The sequence below is a fragment of the Strix uralensis genome, chromosome 11 (genome assembly GCF_047716275.1).
Source record: "Strix uralensis isolate ZFMK-TIS-50842 chromosome 11, bStrUra1, whole genome shotgun sequence".
NCBI classification, from domain to species: Eukaryota; Metazoa; Chordata; class Aves; order Strigiformes; family Strigidae; genus Strix; species Strix uralensis.
In genome coordinates this window covers 25,792,254-25,820,019 of record NC_133982.1, presented here as the reverse complement: position 1 = coordinate 25,820,019, position 27,766 = coordinate 25,792,254, and the positions used below count along the sequence as shown (strand labels likewise).

General features: G+C 39.3%; 1 protein-coding gene across 2 annotated transcripts; it reads right to left on the bottom strand.

Moving 5' to 3' along the window:
• Positions 1-27,766, bottom strand: AQP9 (aquaporin 9). 2 transcript variants are annotated; one of them, XM_074880156.1, is made up of 7 exons: positions 27,720-27,766; positions 27,309-27,437; positions 14,860-14,986; positions 11,157-11,294; positions 8,512-8,630; positions 6,660-6,877; positions 1-1,346 (listed from the first exon to the last, which is right to left on the bottom strand). In XM_074880156.1, exons 2-7 carry the CDS (start codon positions 27,408-27,410, stop codon positions 1,184-1,186), a joined length of 867 nt encoding a protein of 288 aa, XP_074736257.1. In that variant the 5' UTR covers positions 27,411-27,437; positions 27,720-27,766; the 3' UTR covers positions 1-1,183. The 2 variants fall into 2 exon arrangements, with proteins under 2 accessions (XP_074736257.1, XP_074736258.1); XM_074880157.1 differs by lacking the exons at positions 27,309-27,437; positions 27,720-27,766 and adding an exon at positions 27,158-27,232.

The window sequence follows — 27,766 nt, the reverse complement described above, 5'->3', positions numbered from 1 at the left end:
TCACTGAGTAAGACGTCTATTTATTCATGATCACTACCATCAACCATATATTTATGTATACATCTTAGAAATGAACTTTTATTTAATTGGATACATTCAATTCACAATGATTAAGCAGAAATACTTCCATTTTTCAAGGCTGGATATTTAGGAAGTGGTGTATTTCCAACCACTTGTCTTTAGTGAGCGAGAGCCCATGCCTCAGAACTCTGAAGTGGAGCTGGCCTTTCTTGAGGAATTCAGATCTAGTACTAGTTCTGAGACCAGTTTCTAATTTTAATTACCGCTACCAAAATAAAAATTACTCCCACAAAGCAGATTAAATCCCCCTGTGCAGATCATCAGCAGAAGGCCTCTTTAAAGCTTATACAGAAATAGGCCTTGTGCTGACCTCTGCACAATGTAAGCCTCTGTTGCTGGCCCATCTCCACAGGAATGAATTTCATCCAGAAAGCAAAGCAGAAGAGGTTCAGATTACTAATCTAGGTAGCATAAAGGTCAAGCAAATAGTTTAAAAATAACTGAACATTATTGCTATGAAGAACCTGTGCAGAAGTACAGCTTTGTCTTTTTGGTGTTGATCTTTAACACACAGTTTTTACCTGTTGTGATCATATTTTGGGTTACTAAATCTCATCACTGATGAGTTGATTCCTTGCTGTTCAGTTAGTGGCTCCATAAAAATTTAGTAAGTTATTAAAAACTACTTCAATTTACATTTAGGCAATTCAGGTATTGTTTTTAATTTTCAGACAAGTCATTCTTAAATAATGGCTATAAGAAGTGAGCGACGCTCTTACACATTAATTCAGCACTAAACCAATTAACTCCTATGCATGCAGTTTCGTAACAATATCTCATCTCTTTTCAGGTAATTAGGCAACACGATTAAGATCATATGTGTTGAATTAACATGTCAGTGCATCATCTCACTACAATTTCATCTAGGAGATAACTCGATCTGAAAGCCATATAAAAAACCCAACAATTTACCCTTCCCACCCCAAGTCTCCAGTGGTCGGTGCAATGTTTCATGGAAAGAGGTCAGTTTTGAAATTGTCTTCCATATAGATTTTCTGCTTTGAAATGTGAATATCTAATTGAGGCATATAGGTTTTATAAAATGGTCCAAACAATCATTTGCGTAAAAATTGCACAACAAAATGAGAAAATTCTTCACTTCTTACTCCATATTGGTCAGTTCGTATTTATCATACACATCATTTTCTTCTCCTGGCTGAGTATCTGAGTGATGAATTTCAATAAAAACAATATAGATCATTGCTCCAAGTACACCTCCCAGCATAGGTGCAACAATAGGGATCCACCACCAATTATTTCCAGCCCTGTAAGACAAAAACCCCAAGACTTAACATTATTTGTTACTCTAGTGAATGTCCTACCTTGTATTCGGCAGTCAACAAATACAGTGGCATGACACTATACTGTAGACCTTTCTGTTTTGTCTCGCATTTCTGTAGAAACTTCCCTGTCTGTCCTGCCCCTGTGGTGACTGAAATGCTGGGTACCAACCACCAGGCATACTGGTCTACGTGCTGTACTTGCACCTTAGGAAATAAGGCCTCTTTACTGCATGTGTGGTTTGGGGGTAAGGGATAATTTCTCCCTTGCGGAAAATGGGCTTCATTGACTTACAATGAAATGAACAGGGACATATTTATTGCACAGCAGTCGGGAGTGATGCTGTTGCCAGATGCTCATGAATAGGTTTTCAGGAGTGATTGATGCAAATGTGTGTTGCAAAAATGGGTTGTCTCATCTGCATGGAAATTTGCAGGTTCAAGCCTGCAATAGTATATACAGTGTTCTTCTTGACAAGTATAATAGATTATACTTGATTTTGAGTGTATATATATATATATATGTGTGCCTTAAGGAATGTAATATAACACAGTGACTGTAAAGTGGGTTATACTTGACTAGAGTGGTCAAGAATCAAATTCCATGATGTAGTGTCTCATCTCTGTGTTTAAAATGTGGGACCTTTCAGCAAGGGGTAAATAAGCATTTAGAAGTTTTATACACCTAAAATTTTACTTTTTTTTAGAATTGCTTTCTTCAGTAAGAGATTCCAGCATATTGGCACCACTGAAATGGTTACATTTACTTTGCACAATTACTAGGATTTAATTTTAAATGTGTAGATTTAGAAACATTTTTAAAGAAACAAGTCCACTATTAAATGGTATAAAACAATAAGTAACAACCTCTTTGTGCAGGAGACTTGGGCTTGTAGAATTGCGCTCCCTTTCCTGGAGGTCCACATTCAGACAGTAAATTACTGAGTATTGGTTTCAGAGCACAGGCTTTCTTAACTGTCCTGGTGCACGAAGGTGTTTTGATTTGATAACATGCTTTATTAATTGAATATGCGAGTCTGCAGTGAAAACCCAGCCACCTTGATTTCATGCATACAGAAAATGGAAAAGTAACATTTTTTTCTCCCAGAAATGTAAAGCAACAAATTCATCTGTGGGAGAAACTTTACAGGAAGCTCCCAGGGGAATTTTTAAATTGTAAGGATAATTATTCAGCAGTTGTATAGATTCAGCAGTTGTACAGATTTATGCAGACGTGAACTTGTGGTTAAGCCACAACACAAGAATAGAACAGGGCTAATATCACAGTGCCCTATTGATGATAATTTTATTCCTCATTCAGAAATGCCTTGGATGTGCATGTTTTGACTTTGGAATTATTTATATTTTGCCCTGAGGATATAAACTAACTCCTGCTATTGTTCTACTGAGTTTATAGATCTGTTTGTTGTTGAGTCATGAATGTCTGTTGAGCCCCTGAATTTCTGGAACAAGCATGGACTAAGGTTTTATTGAATTTATCAGCACAAGAAAATCTGTATCAAGTAGTTGCATGTATTCCTCTGTGTGTGCCTGTGTGTGCCCGTGGGCATATAATGAAAGTGTTTCTTGGCAGGTTTCTGTCTCAGCTTGTTCCATGAACTGACATGTGCCTTGTTGACTCTTGCATGACCTTCCCATGGCCTGTATTTGCAGCAGCTGCTGTCAGCTGCACTTTAGACACCCTCTGCTAAGATGATGGGTGTAAAGTCTTTATAGAGGGCAATGCCAAAGCTGAAATGGGATCAGGACACAGCTGATTACAAGTTTCCATGACACTCAGTCCGCCTTCACTGACTGAGGAGGACTTCACAGGAGCAAGAACTTTGTGACAAGAACAGACACCTTTCACTGAAGTAACCTCAGTTCCCTGATGGCCCAGCTCTAACCTAGTTTACAGCTTCGCTGCCAAGTTAACAGGAAAACACCCAGCTATGCCTTCGTCATCATCTGGTGGTTTTGTTGTTGGGCAGAACAGGAGGGAGCCAGCTGGGAAGGGGAGGAGGCGGTGCACAGGCCTGGCAAACAGCACTTGGGTTAACTTCGGTTAAAAATTTCCAGGAAACTACAGCGTAGAAGCTACATGGACTGAGAACTTTGGCCCATTTTAGACCTGCAAATCCGTGTCTCACCTAGACAGCTGCTGCGGGATGGTGATTTAACACCGGTTGCTCTAAGAAATGCCGGGATAATCCAAGCATTCAGCAGTGGGGGAGGTGTCTGGCTACCGTTCTACGCTCCGGGAAGAATGCAGAGTATTTCAGAAGCCACTTTGCCATCCAAGTCCCTGTGCAGACAAGAGGTGTGTCTCCTGACCCTTCCCAACGAGTCAACCGACTTGTCCCCGGGACCGGCGGCCACGAGGTGTCAGCGTTACCGCGCCGGCGGCTCCAGGCGGCGGCTGGGTCTGCCCCCGCTCGGTCCTTACCGCTGCCCTGCCAGACCCAGCCTCAGCAAAGGTGCCAAAGAACCCCTCAGAAACCCAGGGTGAAATATTCTATGGCTAGCATCAAGTGCTGATGCTGTCCTGTAGAGCTGTCTCTCACTTTCCCATTGCTGTTTCATGCTCTGCTCTGCTTGTCAAAACCCAGCGTCTGGTGTTTGTACTCAAAGCTCTGGCTGTTTTCTCACTACAGACAAAACTTCACTACCCAGAGCTTTTCTTAAGCTTATTAGAATATTAAGCATGTGCTTAAGGAAGACTCCTGGTTATCTCTGTGGTTTTAGGACATTAGAAACATTTAAGTCTCTGAAGTCAGCAGTTGCCTTTAAGGATGGGGACAGTTGCCATCTGGGACACCTACTTGCAACAGGTTGAGGAGCAGTTTGCAGGAGCAGGCCACAATGCTGACTGTTGTGTTGCACTGGCTGGGGAAACCACACCATACCCTGTGTCCCCTGGCTTGATTCTCAGGGAAACTGCTCCTTCAAGTGCCTTTGTGCAAAATACAGTAACAGCAATATTTAGAAAACCCCTGCTCAACTGTCCTCCTATTCTCTGCACAACTCTACGGCCCAGCAGAACTCCCCTATAGTCTACTCGCGGTTCCCTCCCTGAGAAGATAATAAAACCAGACCTGCAAGCACAAAGAGTAGAGGGGACTTTCCCCTCGTGAACTGATTATCTCAATGTTTACAGTATTTGCTTGGGATCAGAGTGTAGAGTCTCATCCTTCTGTATCTGCTCTATTCCAACATAAGGCTTTCCTGGTGGTCCCTGCCTGCTCTGTAGGCATCAATCGAACACTCACGGATTCAGACAGTGTGACTCAGTCACCTTGTGAGATACTTCCATCCTTACTCCGATGAACGTTCAATGTCTCTTCAGGATTTCCTATGGCTCAGTTTGTGCAGCACTCCCCTCGTGTCACTGTGGAGGTTTCACTGCTTGGGGCCCAGTTCCTGGGCATGCCTTTTACTAGAGAAGCTTAAGCACCTGCCTCAAGGTTGTGAATTCCAGTTAAGCTGAGACATCCAAGGTTTAGCTGTCAACTGTTGCTGCATCACTGAAGTCTCTCATGCAGGTGTGACAACAGCAGAGCACTAGGTGGTTTAGGATCCTATCTACAATCATTCAGACCTCTCCCATGGCCTGTTACTGATCTAAAGCTTCCAGTTACCTAACAAAGCTCAAGTTCTTCCTAAGTCCCACCTGGATCTGTGCTGTAAATAGATGAGAACATATTCCCATTGTATCATTCCCGTGAACTTGGTTATAGCTGTAGCCTTATAACTGATGTCAGGGAGGAAGACTTCTTTTTCAACTTATACACCCCTGAGACTGCTGTAAGTTTATTCTTACAATGATCAACGATCTCATCTCTCATTTTTTATGTTCCCATTTTTAAATTTCTTCATATGGTCTTTACAGTGGGAATGCATTCCCACTCTGTAAATCCTAAAACTGAATTAGGGAAGAGCCCATATTTGTACAGATTTAGAGTTTTCTTGTAATTTCTTAAATGTAAATGACTAAGACCTTACTTTTGCAGAGGAAGGGAGTTCATAGGTATTCTGTGACTAGACCACAGTACAATCAGGCTTCTAAACTTTTTCAGCAGTGTAATAGCCAACTCATGATATATTACAGATTATAGCACATGACACTATAGTCAACATCTACTTGTAATTAAATAGACATGAGAGAGAAGAATCCTAGGAGAGGAGAATGTGTGCTGCTGTTCTTAAAAAAGCACAGTCTAATGGTACAGTGGTAAGAGCTGCTGGGGAGGACAAGTTTGGAGGCAACTGGGCTAGGAAGCTGACCTCCCCCCAGCGGCTCGCCAGAGCTGAGTTATATCTGAGCTTTGGATCCGGCCTATGGTGTGACTGTGTCTCTGTTTCTTCTATGCCGTGCCTAGCTTTTTTTGTGCAACAAAAGCTTTGCTACTGCTCTCCTCTACTAAGGCACATGATGTGTATAGATGGAAGTCATAGTAAATAAATACAGATTATCTGTACTTGGTGAAGTAGCTAAAGTGAAATCTCTATTAACTGGAGCTCTCTAGTGGTCTGCAGTACTTCTGGGGATTCCTACTTGTAAATAACTGGAAAAACAAACTATACAAAAATAAACCAAAATATCTACCTCCTGATGACAGATTACTCTTACTTAGATATTCCAGAGTGCCTCTTACACTGGATATGTGTAAGCTGTGGATTTGATGTGCAACTAATTAGCTGTGCATTTGGCCAGCCAAGAGTATGTGTGTGTGCGTGCACACACGCATGCAACAGGGATTTGGGATTGTGCTCTGAAATGTGGGAAAATGAAGAGAGCTTGCTTTCATTCACTCCTTCGCTGCCAGGCAGGAAGTCAGGCTGTTAGATTGTTGTATGTTTCTGCAATAACTCAGTAGTAATAATAGGTCAGATCAATCTGATATGTCTGTGTTTTTACAGCACCCAATAAATATTCCCACCTAACTCTCTCACGATTTCTTTTTTTTTTTTCTGAAAGCTGCAGGACAAGCGAAGAAAGCACTCTTATATTTTCAGTGACCTCTAAGAATCTCTAATATTTCAGGAAGGGTCTGCTTGAAACAATGATTGATATTAGAGATAATGTGTGTTTGATTTGCCTTAGGAGCAGGAAATCCTTTATAAAGCCCAGTTCCTAGAGGTTGTCTGCCTTAAAGTGCATGAATAGCTGCTTCTGGTATGCAAAGAATTACCTATATGTGTATAAAGTATGACTTGGTACCATGTTGAATCAGGACCTTACTTTCCTAGAAGCAATTTTAGCCGAGAGCATTTTACTTCGAATCCAGGCATACTTACGTGAATACTTCCATCCCCCATCCTGCAATGGCTGTGAAGAGCCTTGGGCCCAGATCCCTGGCCGGGTTCATGGCACAGCCACTGTTCATTCCCAAGGAGCAAGTAAGAACAATTATAAGAAGTCCTACTGCAATTGGCTCCAGGCCCTTTGGTACGCTGTTATTTCTGGTGTCAAAAATAGCAAATATAGCCAGAAGAAGAACAGCTGTTGACATCACCTGGCCAATGCAAAGAAAAGAATATTGAATAAATATGTGCAAATTCCTTTCAATAATGAAAAGAGGGGCTATGGCAGCTCTGTGGATTGTGGTGGCTTAGAGCTGGTATTTAGATTTATCCCACTATACAGAGTAGCAAAATTAGGAACCCAGTGCCTCTGTGCTTCACAGTAATGAGAAGTTTTGATATCTTTGCTGAAAGAAAAATACAAGAAATGTGCTGAGGACATTTGAAAAAAAACATTCTGCAACAACCTGGTATGGAAAGAATAGAGCATTCACAGAGTCTCCTGTGTGAGGTGTGATGCTTTGTTTCCACATTTTTTTCCTATCAATGTAACAGTTCCATTTACTTGATTTTTGGTAGTTTTGCTATGCTAATACAATCAGTTACCTTGATACAAAAGTGTTTAGGTGACTGTAGCTAATGCTGCTAAATTAGACTAAATGCGCACCTCTTTATCCAGGTATTGCATAACATAAGGAAAAAAAAATCAAATCTACAAAATCAAAAATGAGCAGCTAAAAAATTAGGAATTACCTAAATTAAGGTTGCATGTGTAACTGTCAAGTGAACTCTGTATTGCATACGTGAATTGAGCTGATGAAGGAAATTTTCTTGCAATTACTTTGATGGAAGTGCTGCTCTGCTTAAATTAAATGTCAGATTTGCTAATAATTAACTTGGGGGAAACCAGACAGAAGTTTCAGGGATGTCAAAACATTCAATTTCTGTACTGATTTAAAGGAGTTGAAGTTTGGAGGTTTTTTTAATTATTTTTATTTCATCTGTTTTTAATTTTGTTCTAAAACATCCATGGGTAAAAAGATCTTATGGAAAAAGTCCACTGACTGATCCAAAGATCAGAATTGTCTTTCTGATGTTTTGTCTTTTTGATGAAAAATGTTTTGATTTTTTTGAACCTAGATTGCACAGTCTTCAAGTCCTTTACATAAGGAATTCCTGTGCTCCAGCAATCCCTAGTTTTTCGTAACTTACTTATGCAGTATTTATTTCAGGTATGCCTGAAGAAGACAGGTAAATTGATTAGCAGTAGATAGAAAATATGAACCTTCCGTTTTTCACTGTTGGATAAGTGGGATTAGAGGATACAGATTGGAAATAAAGTGGAGATTTTTTTCACATTCAATTATTTAAAAATAACAAATAATACAAATCTATTTGCAAAGAGAAGGTTGGAGAGGAAGCTTATGGTAGCAGAAAACTCAGGTGTTCAAGGTGTTAAACTGACTGCTTAAGCATTACCTAAGGAATAATAGGTTCACAAAATGGGCTGGATTTTTATGTACATAGCTCTGCTGAAGTTTATGGAGAAGCACTGATTTATGCTGGGGAAAACCTCTTACATATTTTACATTAAATACATGTAGAGTGCAACAATTAATATGATGTATGTGAAAAGAACAACTTGAAATTATCTTGCTTGTAAAATATGACTAAAATGTAACCCCCTCAAACAGCACTGCATTCTCATTGTGTTGTACTCAGTGATGTATGACCAAAACAGTGAGATTCATCATACCCGTTAGAGATCTATGTATTCTTTTTACTGCTTGGTTTCACAGTTTTCAGTCTGTTTAATTTGTAGAATCAAGACAGCAAATGCTCTTACCTGATCTGCAAATCCATTTATGAGGGACAGATACGGAGCTGGGTATGTTGCAAAGATATGTGCTGTTGCATTAGGTCCTGTAACCTCAAGTGTTCCGTTGCTGTACTCCATAAAGGCATCTGTAGAAAACAGCCGTTACCTGGCTGCACTTTTCCATAAGCACTAGGTTTTCTAGGACTAGAATATATGTGATAGGTCTGTGCACTTCACATTCTCAACTGAAACCAATTGTTTTTTCTGGTAGCGCAGTTAACAGATTTGAGGTGATTTACTAACCATACCCTCCTGTCTCATCTCTCCTCCTGTTCCTTGAAGTATTTGTTTTATGTATCACATCTTTCAAAATGGGGCTGTTTTTTCCCCTGCTCATTGCTCCAAACTCAGTGTCAAGGAGCATTTTCTGATTCTGAACACAGTTGCATTATTCTGTAAGAGGTGTTGTATTTGGCATGATGCCCCGAAGAATGCATAGCGTCCTGATTGTGCTGTTTGGGTTCAGAGTCACCAGGAATTACTGCTATTCCATTTGACAGTTGTGCAATGACTTCTGGAAATGAACTCTCCTGAGACACCTCCTCTTCTAAAGGAGTTTGAATTTTTCACTCTGCATGGGTTTTACACACAACTGCTATGCTAGTCATTCGAGATATGAGGGGAGAGACTAGCCACAAAACTTCAGTTCTTGGTATATTTAAGTTAGTGTATTTTTATATATATTGTAAAGGTTTATGTATATTGTAAATACATGTATATTTATGTTAGTATATTTAAAGCCTATTTTAAATAGTGTAATATGACTTCTGTGTCAGAATAATTTGCTGCCTTGGCAAGCCCTGAAATGTTAGAAAGAGGAAGGCACTAAGGTGAAGCACTCAAAAATCTGCATAGACAGACAAGAATAACAAATGCTATGACTTTATTTTACTAGTGGATCCAGTGATGAGGTGATACTTGTGAGTAAAGAAACAACTCCCCATCTCCCATGGAAGTCAAACATTAGCTTCTCCCAAAGCTAGCAGACAAATCTGTTTCTCCTTGCCCATGTTTTTTCTAGCTTTGCTTAAGGCCATGACATGAGTGCAGAGAATATTTTGTTGTCTACTTTGAAGTGTTGGATTATTTTGTTGAATTTAACTATTAGGAAAAAAAAAAGAGTAAGGAAAAGAGAATTACTTTGTACACCTTTAGAAAGGCCTCATGTTCAGCAGCCTAGCATATATATTCCCTCACTCTTTCAGGGACATCACTGAAAATGAAAGCACCTTGCTCAGATATGTGTGTATGGGGAAGAGGGAGGTGTTGAGCTCCTATGTCTGTTTTTCTACCAGTGAGTTTTGAGCGGACCTCAATGAGTACATGACACTCCTGCAAGTTGCAAGAAGGAAAAAGTATGGAAGAGGTTTGGGAATTAGTAGGAACAAGAGGAGGGCAAAGTACCTGAGCAGAGATAGGCACTCCTGAATAACAGGAAGAAGTCTCTAACCCTAACCGTAGCCCTAAGTTCCCTGTCTTGGCTCCCTGTCCTACTGCTACCCTTCGGCAGAACGCAGTGAACCCACCCCCAACCCCCTGTGCGTGCTGATGTACTGCTGCGTGCTGGCCACAGCACTAATCCTGGCTGTCTGGCTTGAGGAGGACTTAGATTCGGATGGAAATCCTGTTCTGGAATCCCACTGTTTCCAAATTCTAGTGCTAACCTTAAAACAAACAACAACTCCTCCCCACCCCAAAACCCAAACAAATCCCACCAAATCCAGAACAGTTACCACAGTTCCTGAAGATTTTTCTGTTCATGATTACCACTGGTACTGAGAACCTAGCTGATATATAACAGGCATTTCCATCTTTATTTTTTTCTCTGGTGCACCTAGACCCACCCCCGTCTGCAGGCATAACGCCCATAAGAGAGAGGCTTTGGAGGAGATGGGCTGGATTGGTAGAAGTCCAGTTTTGGAGTAGGTGACTGAAACAAATTTCAGCTCTGGCCAAATGGATTCATCAAGTCAGAGAGTCTGTTTCTAAGTTTTTTCGTTTTGTGGCACACTGTGTAAGAAAAATATGCCTCAAAGATAAGGGTGCCTTTAAAAATGATATTTTTTTTTTTTTCCCTTCCAATATGTGACTCTTTTATCACTCTACCTGGACTTCATTGCCTTGGAGAGCTATCTCTCTAGGGTGGTCTGAAGTTTAGTCAGGAAGGACCTGATCTCATATCCTGTAATCTCAATGAACGATGTTGGTGATACTTGCCTACAGGCACTTGGATCACGTCTTTAATGTTTCTAATTTGCTTGGAAGATGAATAGCCCTATATCCTGGCTATTAAGTAATTTAAAATCCTTACTGAGAAATACATGATCTCAGAGTATCTGATTTCCCATGAATAATTTTTCTAAATTTCAGAACATTTCCTAGAGTATTAGTGTTTCAGAAATGTTGTAGGATACCTGGAATGCTTGAGGCTTTTTTTTTCCCTTCAAACTCTTTATGCTTCTTTCTTTCTTCTTTATGGCTTTAGCTTCAGTCCTGTCATTAGCCCTGTGTGAACACAGTCCTCTGCCTGCTTGGCATTCACTAAAAAATTGGGGCCTTAGAGCCTGCCTAACCTTTAGTTTGTCCTGTGAGCATGTCTAAGGTGTACTCACCATAATAAATCCCAAAGACAGCCGCTGCTCCAACAAATGCTCCCAGGAGTTGTGCTAATATGTAAATTGGTAATTTGGTCCATCTTAATCTTCCAGTCACGCACATGGCTAGCGAAACGGCTGGGTTTATGTGACCACCTGAAAAATAAATCGCAAAATAAGTCATATGGATTACTCAGATACATGAGAATAGATGAAGGATTTGTAAAAATGTGGGCACTTTTGAGTATGAGACTAGTACATGCTCTTCTAGATGTTATTTTGCAATTAAATGCTGACTGCAATTAAACTGAAACAAATTGGATGAAATTAGAGGGAGGAAGGGGGAAAGCCACAAAGATCCAGCTTCCCTCTTGATGTTTGCAGACTGTGCTATTTATCAGACTGCTGTCCTGCAGTGCATAATATATAGATCTATATACAACTTTTCTAGATAAAAGTCTAAATCTGCCCTAATGGCTCTGATGAGAAGGTCCATCATTCTGCACATATTCTTTCACCTCAAGGGCTTTGACTTTTTATTTTTAAGGGAGGATTGGAGCAGCAGAGCATTCATTCAGTTTAGTAGGCATGTATTAAGATTAAGGACTGTTACTGGCTTGATCACGTATCTTGAGGCAGATTTGGAGTACCCTGGATTTAAGTCATGTTTATGTCCCCATCTTCAACCTGGGGTTACTTAGGAACTCAGTTTTCGTGAACATAAAATAAAATAATGTTAGGGCTGTCCAGCTTCATGCTGACTGTTGGTGAGCTATGCCTAGATGGGATCTGGGAACAGCAGTGCATAGTTCTTCATCACTCATTTTCATCAAGCTCTTACACCCTCCGAGAAAGGTCCATGATAAGGAAATTCATAAAGTAGCTGTGCTGAAACAGAGAGTTCTATTTCCTGTGGAATTTCCTTCCTTTGTATTTCAGAGTAGCTACACCTGAACTCACACACAGAAAAGATTTCAACAACATTGGAACTCTTTGTGGCAATTTTTATTTCTAAAATATATTTATTATGTCACATGCTAGTCACTTCCCTCTACATCTTTTTTCAACATGGAAAAAGTGTTGAATGCTTTTGGAAAACTTCATTTTTTACAAATATGTAGTTGGTACTTAAGAAATACAAATTGCCAGATAAATAAACAGATGAAATGATACTCCACAGTAAAAATACAGTAAAACACAAGCTTTGCAAGGACATAGCAGATTCATTGCTTACATTCCAGGTAAAGTCTCATTTCAGCCTGTATGGTTATCGGAAAAAAATGGCCTTTGTCTTTAAGAAAATAACTAAAAGAGCATGACCTTTGTCTGTCAAAGGCTAGTGATGGAGAAAGAGCCTCTATGTACAGTTTCTGTGTTTGTTTGCACTTCAGGTCAGTGAGTCATTATCTTATGAAATCCAGGCACCTTTGATACATAATGAACTGACAAACACAGATAACAAGCTGGATAAAAACTTCTTTGTATCATTTCCAAAACTCTGACCTGGTAGCACCAGTCTTGAATTAATTTTGAATTCCTCACTGTGTTTCAAATTTTTCAGCACAGAGCAAATAGATGGATGGCACCTTATTTAACAGCCCTTCATGTGAATTTTGATAAATTGTTGTCTTGTCTTTTGTTCTTTACTCTGGTTGGAATGAATAATTTTCCTTTCTTTCAACACCTGATATTGTTCCCCACCTGTATATAATACAGGGTGATTATGATGGCCAGGACAAGTCATAATAGTATTAGAGATGTCTGATTAACATTAAATCTGGAAAGGAAAAGGCTAGTTGAAGGCTCTCGTGCTGACATAGGGGAGTTAAAAGATTCTTGGTTCCTGTGTCACTGGTAGTTTCCTGGTTAACAAAAAAAAAGAAAAAAAGTCCGCTTTGGACAGTGTGTTCTCCATTCTTTTGTAGTTGCAGTGATCGCAGTCCTGAGTTTGTTTGAAATGTTAAGTTGGAAAAAATGGTGGGAAATTATCTGGACATTGAGGAAATTTAGATGGAGGAAGGGCAAAACCGGGAATTTTCCTAGATGAAAGAGCTTAAATTCACCAAGTGTGCAGACTATATATTTTACGTTACTGTGAATTCAGAATTTCATAAAGAACTGATGCAAAACATTTTAGCAGTACTTAAACATAAGAATTCATGGCCAAAGAGCCCCAGAATTTGCTAACAAATCCTATATAGGAATTGATGTTCTAAAGTGTCCACCAGTAATCGTATGTTGGATAGTCACAGCCTATTGAAATATCTGTTCCTATTCTTTCACAGACAAAACGCACTGCAGGCAGAATCCTTTGTCATGGGAAAAACACAGGAAGCACAATACTGCAACATCTGCAACTGCTCTGCCCTGCTGGGATTGAACTCTAATCTTCTATATAATGGAGATTAATATCCCTTAAAGATACAAATGTAGGACAGGTTAGTGTCTTTAGAGGTTTTTTTCATGATACTGCATTAGAAGAGTTTACCTGCCTACATGTAAACCAAAAGCTGTAGTTTAAAGTTGTTCAGATAATAGGAATGTACTGCTGAATTAACTTTGTGTGAAACCATTCTGCTCTGTTTCAATGACAGTAACAAGACTGCCTGTTTTGCAGTACTCTGAACGCTTTCTAATGCGAACTTAGAAACCTGCTCATGCATGGTGTCTCTGTAAAAGAATTTACAGAAGAGAAGAGAAATGGCCACAGTAATTTCTGCTACAGCAACTATTTATAACAGCCTAGTTATACCTGCCCAGATCGGCTTTACCCCCTTTATGAAGGGTAAGAAATGCCTCTGTGAGATCTGGAGTACAACCACACCATTTCCTTTAAGAGGGTAATATAAACTCCACATACAACACGGAGTATTGTGTATTATAATACACAACACTGTGTATTATTACAACCCATCATTTTCTATTTTAAAGGGAGTATTTAAATGTTAAAAGCAGTTATGCTAGTGTTTCTGATATTAATTTGGCCAAACTAATGGTGGGAATAGGAGACAAAGCACCATCCAATATGGCACATGATTAGGTAGCCCAACTGCAGACAAAAGAAAGATTCCTGATCAATATATATTGAGGAAAAGTTATAGCAGAAACCAAGGGGCAATGACAGTGCATTGACAGTGTATCACAGAATGTATCTCTAGTACTGAATCTTTTTGCTCTTTCTGCTTTCTATGATCTGCTGCTTCTGCAAATAAGCAGGCAGGAGCAGACTTGCTACTGCTTGTCATAGGACATGAAGAGATAAATGGCACTTTGTAAGGTGAACCCTGCTCATTATGGGTCATTCTACCTTCTACCTAGCTGGCAACCATTTTAGCTGGTGACTGCTGGATTCTGTAAGCCTTTCATGGTTATTTCCTTAAACACGGTGTGTGCGCTGTCCAGGATCATCTCTACCGACAGAATTTTCAAAGCAAAACCAAGCAGATTTCTGGTTTGCACGGACCACTTTCCATAAAAGCCAGGGGTCTGCCAAGGTTTCCACACTGTAGTTCAGGTCAAAATTTGGTGGAAGATTTTGTCAAGCGCGAAGAATAGAAGGAAACAAGAACACAAAAGATTTACTAGAGAAATTCTGATCCAGGCTCTGCTGTAATGGTGCTTGCAAGACACATAATGGTTTATATCATAAAATTGAACTAATTTAATGAGAGCCTTAAAATCATGGCAATAAATGCCATATAAGAAAAAAAAAGTCACTTACCAGAAACCCCTCCAGACACATACACTGCTATGGTGACCGCTATTGCAAATCCAACTGATACTGTCATGGGCCCACCATGGGCTCCTCGGCTGAGGACAGCCTGCCCCACACACCCACATCCAAGGGCCTGTGTTTGGAAAGAGAAATGTGAAACCATGAGTGTGTCTTTCAAATCTTACTGGTTAGTTTGCAACTCCTGCTGCTGTCCAGGTATAGCTGAAAATGTTGTTAAGCACCGAAAAAATGCTAGAATTTGAGATTAGTGGCATGTGTGCCATTGTTGTCTTTGCTGCAATAAACATTTGCTCTTTATTTTCCCCTGCTCTATGACCAGGAAGAATGTCTGCTAATAAGGACCTCTCTCCCCCCCAGAAAACAGTTTTCAAGTGCAATGGTGGGATACGCATCAGAACTTAGAGCCTAAACAAGATCCCACAGCCTCTACAACAAATTTCTGCATCTGAAAGCGAAGAGGGAATTAATTCTGTGTGGTAAGTTTTCAGTTCCAGATTGTTGTTATAAGCAATGAAAATAATTACTATAGAAGTTATGAAAGGTAGTTCAAAAAGCTTTTAATATTTAACGTTGAAACTCTGGATGAGACAACTTTCTGGAGATTAGAGTGTGTGTTACTGTTATGCTGCCTTGATATCATATATTGGTCTATCAAAATATTTCACTGGCTCTGCAGCTTGAACATTTAAGTGAAGTGGGAATACCTGAATAATTCGCATTGGATCTCAGTGGATTTAAACTAGCTTTCATTTTGTGTTGGTTCCCCTCACAATGAAGTTCAGCAACGCATTTAAATGTGTGCTTAAGATGATGTTTATTCAGTCCTAAAGCTTCTGCTTAACTTCAAGCATATGTTTAGGTCCTGTTAAAGTTGGTAGGAAAGATTTTTCAAAGGTACAAAAGGACTTTAGTTTAAGATAGACTAGCTGATCCATTTCTGCCAGAAATCAATTTCTGCCTTTGAAGATCTCAATTTTAAATATATGCCTAAGTGCTTTCCTGAATAAGGACCCAACACACTATGGGAGATATCAATTAATATCTACAGTCTGAAAATTTTTGCTTCTCTGCAGCTAGAAGTGACCTGAATCATACCATTTCTGGGATGTGACTAGATTTATCTTGAGCAACCTTAATTACTTGGATGTTAAATTGGATATATATAGATATACAAAAAATATATATATTCCTCCTTTGATGGTACATGGGAATCCTTTTTTTTTTTTTCTTCCTACAAAATAATTCCATCTTAGCCAATGCAGTTGCTTTGGTTAATCTCCTTGCTTTGCTTCTGTGTTCTGCCATAGTGTGTGTCACCAATGACTGTATTGCAAATATTCTTCCTAACTATGCATATTTAAATATGTAAGATTTAGTTCTTTTAGAAATGCTTATTTTCAGTTGCAAGGCAGTTGCATTGAGAAACTGCAAAGTAATGGGAAAATCTCTCCTGCATTAGAAATGTACCGGAAATATTTGGTGATTGAGGTTTAACAAGAAAGTCCTGCTAGAATAGATGTAATTTAAACAGGCAAAATCATACTTTTGTTTCCATTATTTCCCCACAGGTTTTAGCTAATACCAAAATGTGACAGAAAAGCTCTCAATAAAATTACGCTCTTAAGCAGCTTTGCAACGCAGACGGAGTTTCTGTTATAAAAGTGCCCTGAGACTGTGTCATATACCCAGGTGCCGTTCTTGCCTTGAGGTTATAATCATGCAAGCAAACAAAACACTGTCTGGTGCCAGAGCGTTACAGCTGTCAGGTTAGGTAAGGGTAGGGTGGTGTTAGATAGCAGTAGGTTATTGGGCTGGATAATTGAAGGTTACGAGACATATTCCAAGCCACAGTCAGCTGCTGTGCAATGGATGACATATTAGGCATTCTCTCATTGCTGTTAGTATCACATTCCTAGCCATTGCATTGGCAAGCCCAAATGCACGTACAGATATAAAACCAAAACAAAATGGTTTTTTAGTTGTTTGAAGCGGAAATAATATTTTTTACAAACTTCATATGAGATGATTCTACTCATCATATATCTGTATGTTTAATTAATATGGAAAGACTGGGTATGCTGGAATTTATAAAGTTTAAAATTAGGGCGCACGTCTAGAGGAGGTGGAGTTAGCATGCGCTGGCCTTCCTTTTCCAGACTTCTCAAAGGGAGTATTCCAGAAGTTGCACCAAGCAAGATTTCATGAAAGATATGGAGCAAGTTCAGTAGGTTGGTCTGGGGCGCCGTGTACTCTGGGGTGCAGTCTGCATTCAGGCAAGCAGTTAGATCTGCAAGTATGCACTTGTGTTCTGAAATGGCATAGACAGAGTTTTGCAGATTCAAAGAAAAGGCCATTCTTTTGAAAATATTACCCCTTTCTGTAAGGATGATGAAAAAAGAGGAGTAGGGGAGATGGGTATAGAAAGGATAAGGGACAGTAACCACATCTGTGTGTATCAACTACAAATTCACAAGAGAGAAGGAAATAACAGAAGGAGGCTGTGGCCTCCCTTCCCTGATTACCAGAACTGAGGAGAATCATACAGAAACAGCTGTGTAGTCCTCTTGCATAGTAACTTCTGCTCTCCACGTCATAGTGAAATATGCAACTCCAGATACTCCCTTTTGTGCTAACCAGTCTCAGAAAGTTCAGTCTGCAAAGAAGGCGGCGTACAAGCCAGCTAGAACACAGCTGCACTTGCTTGGTGGACGTTGGTAAAAGACTCCCTGCTCATGTATGATGAATGAACACTACTGCAGGCCCATTTGGTGTGTTTTCTCATACCTACTGTAGCTAGGTTGACATAACTGGAAACTATCACCTAATCATGTAATTACACGAGCAGCAATTTAATAGCCTGTGAATCCTTGCTTGGCTGAGTTGAGACCAACTAGATCATGAAGTTGTAACTAAATATTCTAAATTTCTAGGCTAAGCTCAACCATCAGCTGCACCCACACAAACTCATTGATTGAAGCACATGGAGTCGATGGGGGTTTAATTTACAGAATTTAGCCAGATCTCTTTATCTTATCTTACGTTACCAGGTTTTCATCTTTGCAGTTGTCTAAAGCCTGATCTGCTTACATTTACTGGAGTAGCTTCAGTACTCACTTGGAATAGCTGGCTGCACATTCTCTGCCAAAAAACTTGCTTCATAGACATTACATCCTTCTCTTTGTCTTGGGTAACAAGGCTAATGTTAGGAAACGAAAACAACTGGCCTCCAATGAATGTAATGTCTTGTTACTCCCTGGAATCTTGCAGAACTTTATCCCACTCATCAGAGAGAATAAATATAATTTACCTCTATCTGTGCCATTTTCAAGTTTTTTACAAACGCTTGTAATAGCTTTTTTCAGTGTAAATAGGATTTCTTGCAAGATCTGAATCTAGAATTTTAGGGAGTGTATTTTTCTACATGACCTGTAAAACTTTAGACATCTCAAAGCAGAATGTTTATTTCAAAAAAGCCCCTTCTTATTGAACAGATCTAGTGGTAGTGTGCATTCAGAGCTACACATTATTATTGTAACATTAAAGAAGCAGCCAAGTCTCCTGCTTTTTAGTGGTGTGGAGACAATGGTGTATCTTTTGTTATATCTTGTACATCACCAGCTGCGGAGCTGTGGTGCGTTACATCCCCACAGTGAGGTACCATAGCTGTCCCTGCAGGCAGAGTATGGCTTCAGTGGCCACACAACTGATGATGCTCTACATGAATACAAGATTGTGGTGTGCTACAAGGAATACAGAGTCAGCAGTTACAAAAAAAACATTTTAATTATGAGCTGTACACTTTCAATCAGGAAACACTAGAAAAATAGTTCGGAATTTCTATTTTAGTCATTTTTCAGGACAGAACCATACTTAAACAACCACAGACAATTATGAAGAGTCTCCAAGGATTCCTCCACCAATTCCCAATTTTCTGTAAGGATGCCTTTCTTCAGGTAAGGCAGCAACCCCGCCCCTTTCCCACGCCACACTCCCACCTCTGTCCTCCTACTGTTCCCCAGACAGGCATTTCCTGCTAGCCCATGACTTTGCTCTCCTTTCTCAGACTGGCCGGCCTTGCAGTACTGCTCTGGATTCTGCCACACCTGCGGCTGTTGCTGCGCGGTGCCGTCAGGGCTCTCAGGGCAGCGCAGTGTGTTAGGCTCAAGCTGTGTGCTTACGGTGGGTGTCCTTCTGCTGTCCTAAAGTGAACCCTTCTGAGGGTGTGGAAGCAGACCGATACTGCTGGGACACTCGAGGACATGAGAACAAGCCCTGGTATGTCACTTCTTAGGGAACCCTCCGTACCTTCTCCAAGCAGTAGGACTTAGCAAGGCACATTTAGTCCCTTAAAAGCCAGGTAGAGGCGGGAAGAGTCAGAGAGTCTTTTGGGGGTTGGGAGAAGTGGTTGCATTTGCCCTTCAATGCAGGTAGGGATCTCTTTGACCAAAACTGCCTGTGGAAACGTTAGAGGGTTGGTTGTGGTTTCCTTTAGTCTTGTACAGTTCCCCCTGCCCCCCATTAATATTTCCACGTACGGTTAGTTTAGGTGTTGCTTATAAAAGTAGTGAGTAAACTTTTCAGATAGGAGGCTGATTACTAAATTGTTGATGTCCTTCTAAAGGTCTTTAATTTGGAGTGTATTTTAGAACTCACTTTCATTTCCAATCTCTTTACTTACAAAGCAAGTCTGCTTAAGAATTTATCTATTGCATTTCATAATAAGGTGTTTTATAATGGATTAGCAACCCTCCATACCGAGCCATATGTTTGCTACATTTCTGTATTATGTAGGGCCTTAATTCAGACTGGGCTCCTAAGCATTCTTTCGATAGGGATGGTAATGCTAACAGCAGCAAAAATAGAGACACATCAGATCTACTAAAATTCGGGGCATTAGCTCTGCAAAAATTCAAGTTGCAGGAAACTCCTGTTCTTCCAGGGAAGAACAATCTTAATCTAATTTCATGTTTAATATTTGCTATTTTTTGTTAAATCAGATAGTACTTAAAATTTTTAAGGTGAGATAAAAATACAGCTGACCAGTCCAGTAATTTTTAAATACTTTAAAAGCACATGGCTCTTATTTTATCAGTAATTACATATTTTGGTGGGGGTGGGGAGGATTTGTATACACTACGATTTAATCAAACTTGAAGTAATAAAAAAAATCGCTATATCCGTTCTCCTGATGATCTCCTGGGACACAACCAATATCCTCTTGGGTTCAAATGGATTTCCCTTTATTTTTTTCAGGCTTGCTATCTAATAAAATAAGGTCTTGAAAAAAACCCCCATATCATTTAGTTAATTAAATAGTAGAGACATAAGCCTTAAAATGATTGCCATTTTGAAACCATTTTTTAATGACAGAAAGCATTACTACTTGGAGACATAAATGTAAATTTAATAAGGCTTTGAATGAATTGTGTATATAAAGCTTTTAAAACATACAAAGATTTGGTTCAGATTGCTCTGTGGGAAAAAATACAGTGAAAATACTGAGGGACAGACTATGCTGTGTTATATAAACTGATGCTTTTAAATTTTTATTATTGCTTTTGCACATGCAATAGGAGACATAAGAGCTTGAAATCACCTAGAGAGAATGCAAAGGTCTGCATTCTCTCATATTTTATTATGATTAATAGCGTACTCTTCATCCTGAATGATAAAATTCTTTTCTTTCCTGAATTATACAGGGCAACTGGCTTGAGTCAGTTTCTTCAGTAAAGATTTTTTTTTTTTTACTAAGTTTTAAAAATTCAGGAGAGAAAGGAAACGAAACATTTCTTATTCAGACACAAACTTTCAGGAGTAAAACATGGCCCCTTGCAAAGGGGCTAGGAAGAAAAGGCTGGGCAAGGGAAGAAAGTCTTACCTAGTAGCTTCTTGAGGAGAAAAAGAGCCTATTCAGGTCCTGCTTCCCTCCCAGGTTACTAATTCATTCTTGAGCTGAGATGTGCTTCTCTGCTTTTCTTCCTACATCAACTGAAAAGATTAAAATCTTCCTAAACTCTTAAAATGTGTTTAGTCTAACAGGGCTCATGGAATTGTACCACTCAGAAAGAGTACAGGAGCAGGCACTGCAGTTGCTGAGGAAGGAGGTTTTCTGTCCTCTCTTAGGAGTATGAGGGTACATGTATCTTTTACTGTTTCCTTTGGGTGCAGGAACAGGGTGGCTAGATCTTTGCTGTGCCCTCATGGTTGGAGGTGCACGGTTATGAGTAAAGTCTCAGTATGTTCTCTTCCTAAGCTGTTTTCTGTTGGGAAAAAAAAAAAAAGAGCTGAATGATTTTAATAATAAAGAAACCTTTGAGGAATGGATTAGAAGAACTGAGTCAAGTTTGCCTTTAAACCAGACCATGGACTGGAGAGCTCACTAGAATTCACTTTTAGCCAGAATGGTTTATTGAAGTGTTGAGATCACAAAGATATAAACTCACCGTATGGCATGAACATCACTTACTATCTTTTATTCTGTTCTCCAACTGTTTATGACAGTTTTTAAAAGCTATTACCTTTATTACCTTTTTTTTATTTATTTGGCGAAACTTTTGAAAAAACAGCCTGTAAATTTGTGTCTGTAAAATGTACATTCAAGTTTTGCACTTGCAGCTGAATGTTGGAAGGATGCAATTCTTCTGTGAGGCTCAGGAAGAGTGCCTACACTTCAGTCCTAGAAATGCAAACTTTCTGGAAAAAGGTGTATCTACAGAAAAAGGTCTTGGAAAATTAAGTTCGACTTACTGGAACTTCTTGGTTGAACAATGAGAGCTGAGTTATGTGTTGGGGCTGATGTTGCAAAGATGAAGATAATTCTCTTTTAAAACTTTCATGCAACACAGAACATCTGAGTCACCTGAAAGTTTAAAATGTCATATACTGGAAAACTTAAGTTTGTATTGAAAACAAAAGATTTCCTGTGACTTTTCAGAATTATTTGCAGTAATAAACATTTCAGGGTAAAAGAACAATTAGGTAACCTTCCTTTCAGTTCTTTCATACTGTTAACTATTCAGCTGAATTAAAGAACGACTTCAGGAAAACAGAAATGTTGTCTAGAAAAAAAAAATTGGTTTTGATAATAGTAAAATTATAGAAATAATACCAGTGTGGAAGAACACCTCCTTAACTACCTAAGGGTCTTTGTCACCACTTTGACTTCTGTTTGCGATGCCGATTTAATACAGTTGCAAAAAAGAGGAAGAGATTGCACATCCTTCAGCAGAATCATTAGCAAAATTTCATGTCATCAGAATATATGCAACTGGTACAATTGCAGAAACAGAAAGGACTCTGAGTTGGTGATGACAAGGAAAGGAAGCGTCTTATGATGGGCGGTTTTGGTGTGGAAGTGCAGGATTAAATTCTGTTATATTAGATTCATGAGTGACTTCTATTATTTAATGCTCATACTATAGTATTGCTGCTAGAGACCCTAATGTATGGATCTCTGGGATATAAGAGCTGCTTTTCAGAGTGCAAACGTTGCTAAGGCCTACGGTATTTGTAGCTTTATGTAATATTTAAAAGTCTGTTAAGTGTTAAGTCTGTTAAGACATATCAAAATACCAATTATAAGTAAGTTTTAATAACCTTTGACAAACTTAAGTTCACTAAGAGCTAATTATGCAAGATTCTGTCCTCCAGGAAATTCACTGCTGATGGCAAACAAGGTAGCTGTTAGAAGCTACTGATTATTTAATTTTCTACCTTATACAAAATGCGCTGTAAGCAATTTCATCCTATACAAAGAAAGAGTCTCCCTTTCACAAACATTTAGAACGTGGAATTTATCTTTGTTTAAAATTTCTAAGCAGTAATTTTGTATTAAATGCTAAAAGCTTATTTAAGGAGTAAATGATCAAAAGCTACATTTGCTTTCATTGTGGTAATAACATCATGTAATGAGGATTCTAATTTGTGTTTGAAATAATACTGTACAGTATCGTAATTAACATGCACTGGAATGTAGGGCCACAAAAAGAAAGCTCTGGAAAAGTTCTTTAAATTTTAATCTTCTGGACTGAGAAAATCCATGGAATGTCATACTTCAAGATTTTTCAGGCAAGACTAAACTCCACAACAAAGCAGGAGAGATAACTTACATAATGAAGTGGTCAGAATAGGAAAACACACAAAAAGATTTTGATGAGCAAAAGATAAATAGCCTTCCTTCTCAGTAGTTGGACTACTTGCAGCATGGGGTGTCATGCATTCAGTTCATGCTCATGCACTGCATCCACTACACACACACAAACATTTGCTTCAGTGGGAGTTTTACAAGAGGCTCCCCACCTCCAGTTAGAGATTGAGCTTTGGGATAGGAATATACATTTTACCCACTTGTCTTTATATGCTAAATGGAAGCCTGTGTTCTGTTTCAGCAAGGAAGCGTATGCTGCTCTGGACTCAGGAGATACTGGCTCCTTTCTGGGAAACTGTGTTTAGTAAGATGCTTTTGAGAGTGAAAATGAAATACAAACTACGTTAGGTAAGCAGTAGCCAGTAAAGGAAGCCACATGGCCCATTTGGCATCTCTTTTTGGAACTGTTCCAACTCAGATATACTTAATGCTGTAAGCCAGAGTAAATCTCATTTTGTTTGAGAGCAATGCAGCCAAGTTCCAAAGGGGAAATATGGAGAGAAGCGTGATGAAAAGCAGAGAGGCAGTTGGATATGTGAGTTCCAGACAGACTCACTGAAAAGTCACATAGGTCATTTATCTGACGCAGCATGGCTTCTTGACTCTTTTGAGCTGGCACCCAGATGTTGTCCCCCAGAGAACTCACAGGAGCCCCAAGAGGAAATGTACCAGACCAGGAGACATGCTGAAGAACAAAAAACTCTCCAGAGAGCTCTTTCTCAAGGGAGGCCTCAGGGGCTGCCCCAGCTACAGAAGGCTGAGGCTGTGTCAGAGGGTGGGACATGTGTGTGCACAGTGGCCTCTCAGCCACCACAGTACAAACGGGCACATTTGTACCCACTCAGGGACCTGCTGCATAGGTGTAGGCTGGAGGGACCAGTCCCGCAAGTTGGTTCCAAACATAGGGTGTAAAACCCATGATACTCAGTATCCATTTCCTGAAAAACAGTTGTATCCTTTCCAATGTTCACTGAAAACGTTATGGGAACTTATTCTAAATTACAAATGGCACAATTAAACTTTGCAGGTTGGGGATTTACCATGTGACAGCACCAAAGTAAATGCAAGAAATGGGCAGGAGTTTACAAATAATCCGCAAATACAAATAGTATAATGTGTGCTCCTCATTGCCTGTACTGCAAATGGAAGTTACGTTAAAACTGCATCACTCAATTTGCTTTATAGTAATCACATAAGAGGTGAAGTGCAACAGTTTTTCAGCTTGATGGAACCGTATAAAGTGAATACGATATAGTTCAAGACTGTAACCGAAAGCTCAGTGTAACCAAAACCACATGCAATTTGCATTTTGTTGTACACAGGCTGTACATTTTGGGGTTTCTGCCCCAATTCTCCTTCTGGAGTGTAATTAGAGAAGCTGTGCTATGCCTTGGGGAATAATTCAAGGCTTGATGCTGAAAGAAATACTTGTTTCCCTAGCAGAATAGGTCTAAGAGTAAAATAGCCCAATCACCAGCAGGATTATCCAGACAGGTGATAATGGCAGCTGCTCTCTATACCATTGATCCCTCTATACAGCAGGGCACTTCCAGGTTTCTAGAGTTTAGTGTTTCTCACTGAACCCTCAGAGGTTGAAATCTGGTGCTTTGATAAGCAGAGAGAGGGGCTCACACAGGCTATGTCTGTATCATCAAGTTGTGCAGTGCACAGAGCTTGTTCAGAGAACCTGACTATGAATATCTCAGGAGGGGTTACTCAGGAGTATCTGCAGTCTGATCCACTGGACTGAGCATCCATTAATGGTCAGCACATTTGCTGTGATTCTGGAGCTCATCTTCCACTTTAGTTTCATCTGAAAAGAATTCAGTTTACGTGCTCTGAGACCATGCTGCAAGGCAAACCACAGCATATTAAGTAGGGATGAGAAGAGATGTTATCCAAACTGTATACCCAGTAACTTTCTCAAGGCTTGTTGTCTCAGATCTGTTCAACATTGCAGGCAGAGCCCTTCTTGCCCCCAGGTGAAGGCTTGGGTTTTGCCTGATGAGTGATTTCACTTTCTAGATGTCCTGAAATTAATCTTAGAGTTTGTACGTTTTCCAGTTTGGAAAATAATGTTGCAAGGCTTGAGAGTTACTGAAGATAGTAGTTTATGCTCTTAATAGTATGTGGTCTGTGATGTTGTTCTCCAGAAAAAACAGAAATAGGTGATTTGGAGGGACAGAATTTCAGCCAACTAACTTCCAGAGGTGCCAGGTTGGTCGCAGATATAGGTATGGTCAGTAAGCATTGACTTCCAGACAGAACCTGTGGGTAATAGAAAGGTTCGTCCCTGCCTTGCTCCCTGACACAGGTGCTTTCCACAGCCTGTAAAACCCATCACAGTGACACGAAACGGCTTTCAGCAAAGATCTGAATCAACTGTGCTGTAGGCTGGGAACTCCTGTCTCACTTTCACTTTGTAACAAGATTAAGACATCCTAATAGGATGGTGGAAGAAAGCTATCACTTCTTTTGCACACATGGTGTCTGTTTTTCAAGGATTTCTGTCCTCCAACTTACCAGGGTGCCCCTTTCATTAGCTCCAATTTAAGTTAAGGGTTTAATATTTATGTTCTTAAAGAGAAACTACTTACTAGCTGACAAAGCCTAAAAGCAACAGCAATAAATAACAGCAGAAAAGACAGTTTCTTCACAATAAATGCTTTGTACTGCCTCTAACTTGCTCAGTCTAAACATAAATTGAGGTATCCACATACTGAGAAAACTACAGTAAAACTACAGTTCAGTCCATGTGAGGCTCTTCTCTGCGTTAAGACAAGGTTGAAACTAGAAAAGGTAAGATAGAATTGAGAAACTCAGATTATCAACGCTTTTGTAGCTTCATTTTCTACTATATTCATATGGTGAATATACTAGAAAATGGGCCCTGCGTTTGCATTTCCTTTTAGTCTTGTGCAGCAGGACATTAAATAATAGCATTTGTGGTCTAATCTGCACTTTAATACGTTTTCTTCACTTGCTTAATTGTATTAATGGAAAGAGGAGGATGATCTTGTGGCGAGGACAGAGTACTGGAAGTCAGGTGATCTGGGTTATATTCAGAGTTCTGCCACAGGCTTCCTGTGCAGTCTGCTGTAATCAGGTTTGCTAATATATAAAATGAAGATAATGACATTTCCCCTCCTTACCAGGGTGTTGTGACACTTAATTCATTAATGTTTGTAAAGTGCTTTGTGCTCCTTGCTTCTAAATGTGCTCCTTAGTGTAATAATGTCTTATAGGTGGTATTAAATTTGAAAATAATGTTAGTTTAGTGCCTGTGCATTTCAGTTGGCTGAAGTTTCGTAAAGACCATTATTTTCATGTATTTTATGAGCTACTGGAATTTTTTAGATCACTTGAAATTTAGCTAATATAGTTAGTTATAAAATATACTATGTCAGTACTATGCCTGCTTCTTATTTTTTTGTCCTTTCACTATGATGAAATATTTAGCAATAAGCAAGACTGTCTTGTTCAGACTAAAAGGAGGAAGAAAGAGTTTGGCATAAATAGTCCAGCTGCTCGACTTCCAGTTCTGCTTCTGAGCCTGCTCTCTACCCTGGTAAATCACAGGGTAGAGCTCTGTGTCCCAGTGCAAACTGCACAGAAAAAATGAGCAAGAAATTAAGAAAAAAAAATATCTGGGGTTATGAAAATGGGGAATTTTGGTATTTACCTAAATTGTAGCAGTACTACAGGACCAAGCAACTGTATATAATTTATTTAGTACAGTTAAAAACAAAACAAAAAAATAGTTAACTTACAAAATCTCTGGAGGTTCAGCAATGCAGGTCCCAATAAATTCACTTCAAATCACACTGCTAAATTTCTATATTGCACAGGAAAATAGCTAAAATGTTCTTAATGTGCAATACAGTATGTTTGTTAAAGCAACTGGAAGTTTTGCATAGAAATGAAAGTAGAAAAAACTGCTGAGTTTTTTAAAAACAAAAGCAGGAGTATTATTAACATTCATTGTGCATATCTAGATTTTTCAGAATGTGGTAGTTTACTGAAATACTCCTCCTATATGAAATCAAATGCTTATCAGACAATTGTAATACATAAAGCTATCTGGTTTTAATAGCCAGTGATAATTACATCAGGTGAAGAAAGGAATTACAAACTTACCATAAATAGAAGCAATTCATTCAAGGCTGTACACTGTTTGTCAGGCAGTAACCACGCTGCTGGTACAGTACAGGAAAAAGCATACATGTCCCCTTACAAGCACTGTCCAACATTAGATTAGTAGGAAGAAAGGAAAGCAGCTGACACTTACTATCAATATAAAAGTTCCCAGGAATTCTGAGAGGGCTTCTTTAACCAAGCTGTTCTTCAAGGCAAATTTCTCCTTTAAACTCCTTTTGCTTTTCCGGCTCATTTTGGCTTCCTCTATTGCTCTGGTGCCCTAGTTACAAATACACACAAAATTTGTTCTGTATTCGTCCCCGCTTCAGCTGAACTTTGACATTTTTACTTATACATTGAAATATGAGATTTCATCTTGTACAGCCAGTGAAATCATCTGACTGCAGGCATTGACAGAACCAACTCAACATGCCCTAACAATTCATCATGCGTTTTCCATCCTGTGCCTTCTCTGAGTACGCTTCTATTTATACTGGTTAGATAATACCAGTAAGTTCATAATCAGAACTTCTTTTTTCTTGCAGAATGGATTAATCATTACCTTTCCTGCTATGTTACTTTTTTTTTTTCTTCCCTGGTAAAAATGAA

Bases quoted from the DNA above. Each gene is read 5' to 3' on its own strand.
- AQP9 (XM_074880156.1), bottom strand. From the start codon at position 27,410: ATGAGCCGGAAAAGCAAAAGGAGTTTAAAGGAGAAATTTGCCTTGAAG. The intron at 14,987-27,308 runs GTAAGTGTCAGC...TTCCAAACACAG, and splicing joins TGGGAACTTTTATATTGATA to GCCCTTGGATGTGGGTGTGT. The intron at 1,347-6,659 runs GTAAGTATGCCT...TTTGTCTTACAG, and splicing joins TGGGGGATGGAAGTATTCAC to GGCTGGAAATAATTGGTGGT.